Source organism: Harmonia axyridis, chromosome 3, assembly GCF_914767665.1.
Source record: "Harmonia axyridis chromosome 3, icHarAxyr1.1, whole genome shotgun sequence".
NCBI classification, from domain to species: Eukaryota; Metazoa; Arthropoda; class Insecta; order Coleoptera; family Coccinellidae; genus Harmonia; species Harmonia axyridis.
This window is the reverse complement of record NC_059503.1, coordinates 3,876,865-3,891,423: the sequence shown is the minus strand read 5'-3', so window position 1 is coordinate 3,891,423 and position 14,559 is coordinate 3,876,865. Positions and strand designations below refer to the sequence as shown.

Below are 14,559 nucleotides of genomic sequence, written 5' to 3'. Positions count from 1 at the left end.
ATTGTTTCAGAATATAGCATAATTTATAAATATTAATTATTTCAATACGCTGTTAAAAATATTTTGTGAATAGTGATTTGTACTTTGATTGAAATCGAAATGAATGTAGAATATATTTTGTTTACTTTTCAAGAAATAAAATAAAAACTACATCAAAAGCTGAAAAGAATTTTTGACAAGAAATAAAAAATCTGACGTTATACTTATCTCTGGTTCTCCATAGATCTTATAAATTTACATAAATACACTTTGATATCTGTCAAATTATCCAGTTGTATTTTTGCAATTATCTATTGCCGGAATATTTTTCACTGATAATAATAATTAGTGTACTGTAATACTGTAGTGAGTCAGTTTACTATATTATATGTGAATTGTGAATTTTATAAGAAGTCGATTGAGTTTATTCTTATTAATTTTAAACAATGGCTAGAAAAAAGAAAGGTAAATTTTTTTGGAGATATAGGGGAATCCCCTCATTGTGAAAGTTAAAATTACTCTTTATTATTCGTTCTATAATATCATTTCTATCAGTATTTTATATTTGAAAATTATATTGCTATTGATTTGCGAGGAAAAAAAATATATAACAGTTTTTATAATTACAGGACAAAACAAAAATGACCAAGCAGGAGGTGATTCTTCTGCTACCCACCCAGATACTCCTGGACCCTCATCTGCACCTCAAGGTAATCACCATAAGTATATCCACCCTGTTATGACAACAATTTGCTGAATGTCTTATTATTTCAAGAAGTGGTGCAATTTGTTATATTGATTCCTCAAATAATCCATTTCACAATTTTTGACCTACTTGTTTGGAAATATCTGAAGAAGTATTGTAGCAAAATGCATTTTTTTTATGATTCAATTAATTTCTTTAAATGAAGAACAACACAATTCAGAACACCCTATTATTTTCAACAGGTCCTGGTGGAGATAATCCTCAATCACAACAGAAACCCACAGGCAAGTCTGAACATTTGCAAAATTTTAAGTGAAATTTAGTATTTTGCAACTAACGAAGTTACATACATTTTTTCCTCTTTATAGTATACAGACCAAATAGACAATGGAGCTAACAGATGTGCTTAAGTCAGTCTCATGTCATTTAAATTAAGATAATATAACTTCATACTTCATAATTATTGAAAGAAGTTGAAATATCCTATTTTAGATGGATTGTTATTTTTCAAAAATAATAATCTTTAGGTAACTTTAAATGCCATTCCCAACTTGTACCCACTGGTCACCAAACACTGTGTATATATCGTAAAAATGATTTAATACCTTGACCTACTATACATCTTCTTGATCCATCACAAATTTGCAGCGCAATAGATATTCATTCAATATTTGAATGACGGTTAAATTCTGGACTGTTGTATTTGCAACTCAGAACAGAAACCGTACCTCATCACTAGGCTTTGGATAAATAAAAAAATGCAAAATATGCTTCTAAAACATTAAAAATCGTTTATTAGATTCAAATAAAAAATTTCAAGGTTATATTGATGTATATATATGTATGCTGCTTCATGAAGAAAGTCCCTTGGCAATTTTAACATAATTTTTGAAATTCAACTAAAATTTATTTTAATATTTCCTCTTCAAAATAGACCAACAAACTGTTTAAAACGGATTTTTGTTTAGGTAAAGTAATGTCAGCAATTAGGATGAATATTTTCTTCGAATACCATTCCATGGGGGACGGAAATATGCAGACAAAAATATGCACTTTAAGTGTCTCAAATATGTGTTGACATATGCCAATGCATATTTATCCGAAGCCTACAACACATTACTACTACATTATTTAAAACAAACAAATTTGATACTCAATTTCTGAAAATTATTATGGACTTGAAAATTCCAAAGGTGCTTATTGAATTAGTTACTCAACATATTTGGTTTCAGGGGTAGGTTCATCACAACAGGAACAAAGCTCACTTGGTAAGCAGGAACAAGATCAATGGCAACAGCAACAAAGTCGAGGGAAAAAACAGCAAAAATCAACCTCTGGAGAAGCGCCACCACAGCAAAAGGTCCCTCCTGAAGGAGCACCACAACAGCAAGGTGCCTGGCAAAGAGGAGCACCTCAACAACAAACTGCTTGGCAAGGAGGAGCACCTCAACAGCAACAAACTGCTTGGCAGGGAGGAGCTCCACAACAAGGACGAGGACAACAACAGGGTCAAGGGCGGGGGCAACAACAAGGGCGAGGACAGCAACAGGGTCAAGGACGAGGACAACAACAGGGTCAAGGACGAGGACAACAACAGGGTCAAGGGCGAGGACAGCAACAGGGTCAAGGACGGGGGCAACAACAGCAGAGGAGTCCTCCTGGATTGGCACCACAACAGCAGGGTCAAGGACAAGGGCAACAGCCACAAAGAGGACCCCCTGGGTTGGCACCACAGCAGCAGGGACAAGGACAACAATCCGCTTGGCAACAACAACAAAGAGGGCCCCATGGATTGCCACCACAGCAACAGGGTCAAGGACAAGGGCAACAATCCGCTTGGCAACAACAACAAAGAGGACCCCCAGGATTGGCACCACAGCAGCAGGGTCAAGGGCAACGGCAACAATCTGCTTGGCAACAACAACAAAGAAGTCCTCCTGGATTGGCACCACAGCCGCAGGCTCAAGGACAAGGGCAACAGCAACAAAGAAGACAACAACAACCATTCGAACAGCCAAGGACCTCTTCCCAACAACAAGGTCCACAGCAGCAACAGGCTCAATCTGTGGTACCATATGAATCTGGTCTTCAAACCAAGATGCAAAAGTTGTCTACCCAAGGTCGTTTGGGGGGAACCAAAGGAAGAAAAATTATGGTGGAAACAAATTACCTGTCCATTGACTTTGGCAAATTGACAAAAGCCTTCCATTATGATGTACAAATAACACCTGATACACCCAAAAGATGGTTGCGTCAAGTTTTTGAAGAAGTCAGAAGAATACATTTTCCCAAAAACTACCTTGCATTTGACGGAAAAAGAAATATGTACAGTGCCGTTGAATTGATGCAGCGGAATGATGCTGTAAATGCAGAGATCCAGTTTACAGTCCCAAATGAATCCAAAACGAAAGACTACAAGGTAAGCGTGAAATTTGCAAGTGAAGTAGATCTGAGCCCACTTCGAAACATGAAGGCAAACTCCTCTCAGCAAGCAATGCAATGTGCCGAGATCGTTTTACGAAGCGCTCCTTCCATGAAGTGTATTCAGGCAGGCAGAAGCTTTTTCACGCAACCTCCAGGGGTCATAAACTTAGGGGAAGGCATGGAAATGTATTACGGATTCTATCAAACCGTTGTTAGAGGATGGAAGCCATTCTTTAATGTGGATGTTGCTCATAAAGCTTTTCCTAAAAGGATGAACGTTATAGACCTAATTGCGGAACTTGCAAGTGATTGGAGAACAACAGTTACTCGAGATAATTTGAAAGATCGAGATCTTGATCCTAGAGTAGCTGAAAAGCTGACTAAATTCTTGAGGACTTTACGAATCAGTTACGAAATGCCTGGAATGAAAAGAGAGTATAGGGTGAACGGAATAGGTGCATCTTCGAGAAAAACTATGTTTTCTCCAGATGGTAGTAGACCAATATCGATCGAGGAATACTTCCTACAGAAAAAAAATTACAAATTGAATTACCCATTGATGCCTACAATTTGGGTTGGCAGTCCTCAAAGAAAAGATAAAATTTTACTACCAGCCGAACTGTGCACAGTGTTAGAAAAGCAAGCTGTCAATCGCAAAATGACTGATAATCAAACGTCAAATATGATTAAATTTGCAGCAACTTCAACTCAAATTAGGAAGGACAAAATAATGAATTCATTGGCGAATACCAGACATAACGAAGATGCCTGCATTAGGGAATTCGGTTTCAGGATAAATAACGATTTTGAAAGAGTCGAAGCAAGAGTTCTTCAACCACCTGCACTGGAATATGGTAATGGCGTAACTTGTATGCCTAGTAAAGGAGTTTGGAGGGCGGATAACAATAAATTTTTCAAAGGCGCAACGATGGCTTCATGGATCATTATTTCTACATCTGGAAATCTAAGTAGAGAATGTTCGAATCTGGCTAATTTGGTGAGTAAATAACTAGTTTATAGTCAAGTGTTTCGTTTTATTTTATTGAATAACTAGTTTATTGGTCAATTCTGTGAAAGGTTTGGTGCAAGAAAAGTAGCTATTACCATACATCTGTTTTGCATTCTAATTGAATAATTACTATAGGGTTCAATAAGAAGTTGCATTTTGAATAGCCCACTATCTGGGCAGCTGTCGCTTTTGAAGCTCTCATCTTTTGATATTTTACAAGTAAAAACTACACCATTACTAAATGGAACGATACACAATTCAACAACACATTGGAATTGTTGAAATAGATTCATCTATTATTTGTAAAATTTGTGATACAGAAAACGATTCTGCTAGCTAATATTTTTCAATGCAAAAAACGCTAAACAATATTTATTGAAATATTCCATCAATTTCAATGAATCAGAAAAAATAAGGTATAATACTCGTAAAAAAGCTTATTCTAACACTTGTTCATTAAAGAACTCGACACTTCGTGGGTCATTTTTGAATTTTGAACTTGAGAAAGAATATCAATGCCTCCTGTACTTGTATAATTTTTTAAATCCTTTTTGTCTAACAGGAGAAAACCCAATTACAAGACAATATTTTGTTATAACAATAATTACAAATTTTCAACAAAACAATGAAGATCAACAAAAAATAACGAGAACTAGAAATCTAGCTACCCAATACAATTTTGAAATATTATTTTCTAAGTCATAAAGACTAACAAAAATAATTAGAAGTTCATAAATCCGCAGTTGCCCAACAAAATTTTAAAATAAAGTGAAGAATTATTTTACTATGAATCAATTAATACATAATAATAGTTATTTATAATACAAGTGCAGAAGGCATTGGTATTCTTCCACGAGTTCAAAATTCAAAAACGAGCCACGAAGTGGCGAGTTTTGGAATGAACGAGTGGTAGAATGAGCGTTCTGTACGAGTATTATACATTATTTTCTCTAATTCATTGCATTTTCATTGAAATTAATGAAATATTTCCATAAATATATTTTAGTGATTTTTGCATTGAAAAATGTTGGTTGGCAGAACCAATTTCTTTAAGGCAAATTGATGAATTGACAGATAAAGCCGAGGCGGAAAGTTCGGAGTACCAACATAGAATAATAAAATATAACCATGAAAACTGTGCGTTTCTGATATATTCTCGCACGATTTTGTTCTACAAGATGTGGAAGAATGAACGGAATAACCACAGAATTAGAGAAATTCCTTTTTTTTTTCAGATATCAAATCAAGGTGCTAAAAGTGGCATGAGATTGTCTCCTACTCCAGGACCTTTCGACTTTGTGCAAAACAGGTTTGTTCAACCAAAGGACGTAGTTAATATCTTGCAAAAATACCATGATAAGTATGATATAATTTTCGTTATAATTCCTGATAGTGGTCCCATCTATTCTCACGTCAAAAAAACTGCAGAGATAAATCTGAATTGTCTCACGCAGTGTATAAAGCAGAGAACGCTGAGGAAAATGAGTCCGTCTACGGTTGGCAATATATTACTCAAAGTGAACAGTAAATTAAGTGGTACCAACCACTGTTTGAAATTTAAACCGCCCATACTGTCGGAACCTTGTATGATAATGGGGGCCGATGTAACACATCCAAGTCCAGATTCCACCAGTATTCCCAGCGTTGTAGCTGTTACAGCATCTCATGACCCGCAAGCTTTGTTTGGATATAACATGTGTTGTCGCCTCCAACTACCTACCGTCGAGATTATTGAAGATCTGGAGGAAATAACCAAAGAACACTTGATGTACTTCTACAAGATGAACAATGGTCAAAAACCCTATAGAATAATATTCTTCAGGGATGGCGTTTCGGAAGGACAGTTCAACGAAGTGAAACAGATAGAATTGTCGGCTATCAAGAGAGCCTGCAAGAAAATGCAGGATGGTTACGAGCCTGCCATCACGTTCATAGTAGTACAAAAGAGACACCACACACGATTTTTCCCTAATAAAAAGGATTCCGACGACAGAAATTGTAATGTACCAGCTGGAACCTGTGTGGATACCGTGATTACCAGTCCTAACGTGCAAGATTTCTATCTGGTTTCACACGCTAGTATTCAGGGAGTGGCGAAACCTACCAAATATTCTACTTTGTGGGACGAAAACGATATGAGTTACGACACCGTAGAAGAGCTAGCCTACTATTTGTGTCATCTTTTCTCCAGATGTAATAGGTCAGTCAGTTACCCTGCACCCACCTACTATGCCCATTTGGGGGCAGCAAGAGCTAAGGTATACATTGAGAATGACACAATAAACTTTAACGACTTGAAAAAAGAAGAGAGGAAATTGAATAATGAAAAAATAAGGAAGGAAAATCCTATGTTTTTCGTTTAGATTGGGGATGTGTAGTCGTCCATATTATAATATCTTCCGCTGACTAAGCTAGATGTGGTTATAACGTACATTCTTCAATGGTTAGGAGATACTTTGTTATTGTTGAAATCAATTGATGCTGTTGCTTTCTCTGCTTATATAATTAAATTAACATTAACTCTCTGAGGAGTATTGTAATCTTTATTAGGGACTAACTCTGAATATTAGAAATATATTTTACTTTCAATTATTGTAGTTTTTTGATTTGTAAGATGTATTTTGTTGAATATATATTTATACAAATATATCGATGGGTAATAAAATTTTTGTGTTGGAATTTATTTTTTCAAGTCCTCTATTAAAGGTGTAGTGAAACTATGTATGGGCGACATAGCCCCCTATAGGTCCTATTATTATATTAATAATTACCTTTATTCCTGTCTTGTAATCAGTACAGTTCAAATTTTGAAGCAGATCTGCCCATAAAATTTTCCATTCGTTTTTTTTTTAAGTCGTAGATGCCAAATTAGGCATATTTAAAGCACAATTTTTCATCAGAAATTGTAAATATGAACCTCAGCTTTGAGTTGTGCTATGGAATAAATTCAATTCAAATAAAATAAAAAAAAAAAAATTCAAAATTCATTGTAAATATCTCAATTTTGGTGTCTTTTGATTGCAAATAGGGATTATCATATTTTTGAAGGATTCTGGGGACGATTTCGTGCATAAAAGGTTACACCTACACAATTAAAGCACTGTTTTTTTTTTTTCGCGAAATCCCACAAAACAAAAAATTTAACAGCTCCAAGATCTTTCAGTAAATATCTTATTGTAGATAGGAGTTCAGGATTGAAGAGTTTTCCTAGTATTCAATTTTGAAGTTGATCTAATCGGAAACTATTTCTAAATTATAAAATATATTAACGCTTTTTGGGCGGATGCGCTCAATTGAATTACATTCACCAATTTCATTTTTCTGGCGACATCTAGGAAAACTAGCTTGAACCAAGCTTTGGTAATGACCTACACGATACAGATTTCTACCCGTGGTTCGCTGTTAACTTCAGTAAATTGTGTACAGATTGCTCTCAGGCAAATATAGTATTATAGTGACTTTTAATAGTCACTGTATATAGTATTTTTTACTCAATTGAATTTTTGAAATTTTAAAGAAAAACTGACATAATTGATGTGCCAACACTTAGTTAGCAGGTCTGAGTGTATACACCTATGCAAACTGAAAATTTATTTTCTCTAGATCATAGGAATTAAGGGTTCATCTTTTAAAATATTCCCTAATCTTGAAAATTTTCCCACAAAACTCTAAATTGAGACCTTTTGGAACCTAACTAATTGCAGATTTGTATTCGGTGTGGTCAAATGCTCTTTCTATCAAATTTTCATGCCAAAATTTTTTTTCTGGATATCGAAATCTTTGTGTTACTCAATTAGGCATCGATTCTTACCTTTTTCTACGTATAAACGATTAAAAAAATTATAATTAATTGTGGTATGAAGTAAGAACACTTCTTATATTTCTGTAGAATGGTGGATATGATAAAATGGGACCGTTTTTCCAATATTTTGCATTCTACTGAGGAATCAACATTCTAATTAGAGAATTGAAAATAAATAATAATTCCTGAAACATTAAGAAGCCGCCCCAAATATGCAGGAGATCTGAACCTACCTTGATAATGTTTAGTTTCTAGGTCGGAATAATCAGTGACTCGAACTTTATCGTTTGAGACCATTCTCGGCTCAAAATTCGAAAATTACATATTGTTAAGAAAAAATAGAGCAACCTGTTTGGAGAACGATCGTTTAAAATTTGACCTTTTGTGGCATTTTCCACATTCTCTAATATTCCGTTGTTTTAGGTGGGCCACCCTGTATACGTGATATATGTAATATGTGGTTTACTCATTACAAACTTGTCCCAATATTGCTATTTCCGTATTCCGTATCTAGTTCTACGATCTGGTAGTCACCTCTACATGTTATAACATAATATTTTCATAATTTTCTTTAGTATCATCTGTATACATCTAGCGTGTTCACTTTCATTATGATGACAAGATATACTTATAAGGTGTGCGTTCGAAATTACGTGTATATTCACTACCTACGCTGTATGTGTCATGGGCCTCTTGCTTCCGCTCCAAAAACTTAACATTAGGTAATCAGCCTCTTTTTGCAAGAAGATATAGCGGAAACAAAGAGGTTATTACGTTTACGTTCACGTTTTCGAACCGGGACAAAATAACACTAAGGTCCTCACTCTTCAAAATGTAACAATGTTTCAAACGATATGCCAGAGATGTTTCTTTTGGGGCATCCCATATTTTGATTGGTATGATCTCTTAACATCCTTTTTTATATATTTTTTGCATATAACCTACTTATTATAATAATTGATATTAATAATATCGTTAACACGTAAAAAAGTTGTAAAATCTATGATGATATAATGGGTGTTTTTTTTTCGAGGTATATAACTTTAAGTTGGCATTACTGTTCAAGATGGCGACCGATTCAACAGCTGTCAAGTGATTTATTCTCAGTTTGGTTTGGCAATTCATCATGAATAGACTCACGCCTGACCAACGCTTGCAAATAGTGCAATTTCATTTCGAAAATAATGGTTCTTTGCGGAATACGTATCGCGCACTATTTCTATTTTATTTTGTTTAGCGATGAAGCGCACTTCTGATTGAATGGCTACGTCAACAAACAAAACTGTCGCATTTGGAGTGAAGCTAAGCCTCAAGTGTATGTCGAAACACCGTTACATCCAGAAAAACTGACTGTTTGGTGCGCTTTATTGGCTGGTGGAATCATTGGTCCGTACTTCTTCAAAAACGATGATGGCCAGAACGTTACAGTCAATGGTGATCGGTATAGATTCATGATTACTAACTTTTTCATTCCTGAATTGAACAACCATGATGTCCAGGATCTGTGGTTCCAACAAGACGGCGCAACATGTCACACAGCTCGTACCACAATCGATTTATTGAAAGAAACGTTTGGTGACCGCCTAATTTCACGTTTTGGACCTGTGAAGTGGCCTCCAAGATCTTATGATTTAACACCGCTAGACTACTTCCTGTGGTGCTATGTAAAGTCATTGGTCTATGCGGATAAGCTACAAACCCTTGACCATTTGGAAGACAACATTCGCCGTGTTATTGCCGATATACGACCACAAATGTTGGAAAAAGTAATCGAAAATTGGACGTCCAGATTGGACTACATCCGAGCCAGCTGTGGCGGTCATATGCCAGAAATCATATTTAAAAAGTAATGCCACAAGATTATCTTGCGGATAAAAAAAAATCATGTCAATGGAATAATCCATCGTTGTTTTATTGCAATTTAAAGTTCTATGGCTCTAAAAAAAACACCCTTTAGTTAACAATTTAAATGCAAATAAAATTATTATTGTTTAATTCAAAACTCTCTTTAAATAGAAGATATCAAACAAAAAGATTGTTATTCATACAATTTCTATAATTGATGTAAAAGGAATAAAAAGCTAGATTTTAATATATTTACACTCGAGATTTCATGTGACAACTCTAACGATTTCAAAACGAAGATTTTACGAGTTTCCAGCTCCCTCAAAATTGAAACATTTTGCAAAATGTAATTCAGAACCGACTTTTTGTTTTCCTGTATGTCTGTCAGTGTGTCCGCAAACACCTATATCTTCTACAGTTCTGATCAGATTTCATATGGGTCAATATTCGATAGGAGCGATAGTAAACGTTTTCAATAAATCACAAGTAGTGCAATTATGGTGGAATAAATGAAACAACCAGGTAACTTAGTGACTGTAAAGTCATCGGTCAACTTGGTCGAACAAACGGTACTTTAATCTCTTCAGAAATTCACAAGAGAAAGAAGAATTGACAAAAAGGGAACTTCCAATATGTGCTCATCTTTATGAGATGAGTTGGGAAACAACAATCATAATTTTCATATTGTCATTCAAGAGATCTTTGGTTTTTGGTGAGTGGCTTTAAGAAGTGATAGAGTGAAGAATTAAATTGCTTGTGTTTAGGTGAGCAGAGCGATGAAGTTAACTCAAAAAAGTTTTATGACCAAGGTAAGTCAAATTTGAGAATATATGGGCTATTTGTGAGTATGAGAAATATTACCCTATTTATTGATGTACAGGGAGGGCAAATAAGCGAGGTAAGCGGCTATATCTCAGGATCCACTCATCGTAGAGACTTGCGGTAAAAATTTTTACCACTAAAGTATACAAAAAAACACACTGGAAATTGTTTTGAAGTTCATACCTCTACAGCTAGGGGGAGTAATAGCTACGGTCGAGTAGAAAAATGAATTTTACTCGAAAATGTTTCATATGGAGTTGAAGGGAAAATATCATCACTGTAATCCTTGGAAAATTCTCTATCTTTTCGAATTGTCACTTTCGATTTTACGATATCAAATAAGGGTAGGTGAAAGGGAGAAATCTGACTGATTTAAATGCCTGTAACTTCAGTTTGGCTCAACATTTTTGAGCAAATTAGATCTCGTCTGAAAGATAATATCTTGTTGATTGAGGACAAAATATAGTCATGATTAATTTGTTTTTGCTGCTTTCGATATGGGGTGCTAAGTCAGAAGTTCATTGTTTTGTTCATTTTACTGCGAAATTTCAAATGCAATGATAGGATTTTCTCAACAGAAACAGAAGTTCCATCAAATTTGCATGAAAAAACCTGAAGGTCGCAAAGCGATAATTTCAGGCGTTCTGAAGTTATGGCCGAAAGACGATATTCTTCAACTGATGCACTGCGAAAAACCAAATTGTGTCTTTAAGTTCTAACAGAAACAGAAATCCCATCAAATTTGTATGAAAAAACCAAAAGGTCGCAAAGCGATAACTTCAGGCGTTCTGGAAACTTTTAGGACATTTAAAACAACATTGAATTCTAATTGCAATGAAATACTTTGAATAATACTTTATATACTATAATTTAGGAACATCGAAATAATAATCTTTGAATTTGGATCGTTATAATGAAAACAAATGCTTAATAATTTAAAAGGATTTGAAAAAATTGCCAAACTGTGATTTATCCGTAAAATATATATATCAATGATTTTCCAGTGGAATTTCTTATTCGATCTTGGGCCCCCTTGATTTACTTGGCACCAGGAGAGCTGTTCAAACCTTCTGGTATCGATGATTTTGTCAAAAACGTCTATCCAGCCAATGCAGATGGATTACGTCTTACGAAGAAAGTATTGCAAAACGAGAAATTGTACATGAAAACACTTCAAGATGTTGGTAAGATTCTCCTGTTGGTTGTAACGAAATATTCGTTAAAACCTCTTTTGATATAGTACCTATATACAGCGTGTTCCTCAATTGATCGTACAAATCAATTACTCCGATGATATCAAGAAAACTTAGGTCCACCAATTTTTCAAACAAAATTTTCGAATGGTATTTCTTAAAATCATTTAAGTAAACACCCCTGTATATTCTTTTTTTTTTTTCAGAGTCGTTGAAAAACGACAAAGCATCATTCTTACATGGAAAAGACGACATACAGAGTGTACCTGCTTATGGCTTAGTGACTTATTGCCATAAAGATCCACAAAATGTGGAATCGAAAACTTCCCTCAACTTCTTCGTGTCATATTGGTTTTTTTATCCCTACAATTTGGGCAAGGAAATTTGTTTCTTGGGTGAGTATTTTGTAATATACAAATAGCATTAAAAAAATTGCAGTCAATCTGGAGCATTCAGGCGCTCGTTTATTCATGCGCCCTTGAAGGCCACATTACTGTATATTGGTATAAGTATGATATGCAATAATAATTATGCTCAAAAGCTCCTGACATCACCTCATTGCTTTCCTCATTTTTTTCGGTATTTCTCTTGAATTTTCTATGATTCTGATAACGCTATATCTACACGAAATTTTGCATGAATTTTGAAATTTGTTATTCCTCAAATTGTACACACGAAATCTTAACCCGATCGAATCTATGATCACAGAAACATTCGGTATCTTTTCCACTCTTCTTCTTGAATATTATTTTCCATGGTTCTGATTATATGATTAGCTCTCAGAAGATGAAACATATGTTTAATATTCTATGGATCAGCTCAAAATTTTGCACGCATCTTGAAATTGTTATTTCATATCAACACCCAAAATTACGTATTAGTTTTGTGGTCAGGGTATTATTATTATTATTTGAACTGGGGTCGTTTTGGTTCGGTAAGCCTTCCGGGAACTCCAACCATGAAGATCTTTTGTTCTCTACCCTACTCATTCATAGAAACCCAGGGAGGTCATCAATGACGTTAATAAAATTGACAACCTCCTTAGGGGCCTTGGCCGTTACCTCTCTGGTATCCAGGATCGGCTTACCCATGTGAATGGTTCTTAGGCCAGCCAGCTCCGGACACTTGCATACCAAGTGTTCGGCTGTTTCTGCTTCCGATCCACAGAGTCTGCAAATCTCGTCTGCTGACTTTCCCATACGGTACAAATGATGTTTGTACCGACAGTGCCCCGTCAGCAGTCCCACCATCACCCGAAGCTCGGCTCGCGACAGCTTCAGTAGCTTTTTGGCGTAGGTAGGTGAAATCTTCACGAATTCCTTTGCCTGAACAAGTCTAGGAGTGTTAGTCCAGTGGATTGTCCTGCTGTTCAACTCCCATAGCTGGACCGCAGGTTTATATTGGTCTTTTCCTATCCCACAGAAAGGCTCAGGTCCAGCAGGTGTTAACCTTGATGCACTTTTTGCAAGTTCATTAGCTCTTTCATTTCCTTCAACCCCACAGTGCCCTGGCACCCATAGTAGAGTCACCTTATTTCCTCTGGCCAGTTGCTTTATGGTGTTACGGCACTCCCAAGTCAGCAGAGACCCCTGACAACATGATTCCAGGGATCTCAGCGTGGTTTGGCTGTCCGTGGTGATGTAGATATGCGCCCCCTTGAGGTTCATTTTGAGACACTCCTGGGCGCATACATAAACAGCCATTATCTCGGTCTGTAGAATCGAGGGCTCACTTCCCAGGGCTTTAGAGATCCTCAGTTTAGGTCCATATATCCCAATGCCGGTGCCCTTCTCTCTTTTTGATTCATCTGTGAACCATATGGATGACTTTTTGTCTAGACGATTTACGAGACTTATTGCACTATAGGACGGTCATTTATAATGTGGTCAGGGTAATATTCTTCTTGAATATTCTATGGTTATCTGATCAACATGAAATTTAGCACGAAGTTTGAAATTGTCCTACTACATCCAATACAAATTATTTACATTTTTGGAACTAACGATCATATTTTCGAAATCACGTAGACAACAATGTTATATTCATTCACATTATTGATCGATCAGTTTTTTTTTACAGGAAGAGTTCCAACGCCCTCCGTTTTTTCTGCTTGTTTCGGAAGGAAAGTATATATGGGTGACCACGTGGGAGATTGGGAACACGTGACCCTCTCCTTCAGAGGCGAAAAACATCCCGATTCCATTTTCGTGTCAACCCATGAGTTCGGCGCCTACTATAAGTACAACAAGTTTCTACATACCTTCATTTACGAATCTCAAAGGTCCAACATTAAAATGATTCAGAATATACGATTCCCAAAGTTTCTCCTACTGAAAAACAACCACCCGGTGCTTTTTTCAGCATGGGGATCCCACGGGTTTTGGAGTGAACCGGGGAATCACACGTATTCAGTGGTACCAAAACTACAGGATTTCGCAGGGTTCGGCAACAAGTGGGAAACATGGAAAAATCTGAAGATTTATCATATGGGGTTTGATGGCTTGCCCAAATGGATCTCTTTTAGAGGTAGATGGGGAAACCCTAGGTCCAATTGTATATTGTTTAAAAATCTGGGACTTTGCAAGCAGGCGGATGGTCCTTTTGGACCTAGAAATTCGGATTTCACCTGTAGTAAAAAATGATACAATTGAATTACCTAATTACTGGTGTACGTAAAAAAAAATTCTATATTTGTAAATAAATAATAATTCAAGAATGTATCTTGGTTTTCTTACCTTTATTAAATAACCATAGGTAGGAGCATAATTAATTATAGAAA

The 14,559-nt window shown here is 35.8% G+C and overlaps 2 protein-coding genes across 4 annotated transcripts; both read left to right on the top strand.

Annotated features, from left to right (window-relative positions):
* Window positions 1-243: 243 nt before the first annotated feature.
* Window positions 244-6,797, top strand: LOC123674529 (protein argonaute-2). Of its 2 annotated transcripts, XM_045609424.1 has the most exons (5): window positions 244-444; window positions 609-689; window positions 928-969; window positions 1,918-4,106; window positions 5,354-6,797. In XM_045609424.1, the coding sequence occupies exons 1-5, from the start codon at window positions 426-428 to the stop codon at window positions 6,479-6,481; spliced, it is 3,459 nt and encodes a 1,152-aa protein (XP_045465380.1). In that variant the 5' UTR covers window positions 244-425; the 3' UTR covers window positions 6,482-6,797. The 2 variants fall into 2 exon arrangements, with proteins under 2 accessions (XP_045465380.1, XP_045465381.1); XM_045609425.1 differs by lacking the exon at window positions 928-969 and having other exon boundaries at window positions 251-444.
* A 3,479-nt stretch (window positions 6,798-10,276) lies between these two features.
* LOC123675830 (vacuolar protein sorting-associated protein 62) lies at window positions 10,277-14,498 on the top strand. 2 transcript variants are annotated; one of them, XM_045611372.1, is made up of 5 exons: window positions 10,279-10,477; window positions 10,530-10,574; window positions 11,592-11,771; window positions 11,987-12,175; window positions 13,860-14,498. In XM_045611372.1, the coding sequence occupies exons 1-5, from the start codon at window positions 10,417-10,419 to the stop codon at window positions 14,420-14,422; spliced, it is 1,038 nt and encodes a 345-aa protein (XP_045467328.1). In that variant the 5' UTR covers window positions 10,279-10,416; the 3' UTR covers window positions 14,423-14,498. The 2 variants fall into 2 exon arrangements, with proteins under 2 accessions (XP_045467329.1, XP_045467328.1); XM_045611373.1 differs by lacking the exon at window positions 11,592-11,771 and having other exon boundaries at window positions 10,277-10,477.
* The last annotated feature ends 61 nt before the right edge of the window (window positions 14,499-14,559 follow it).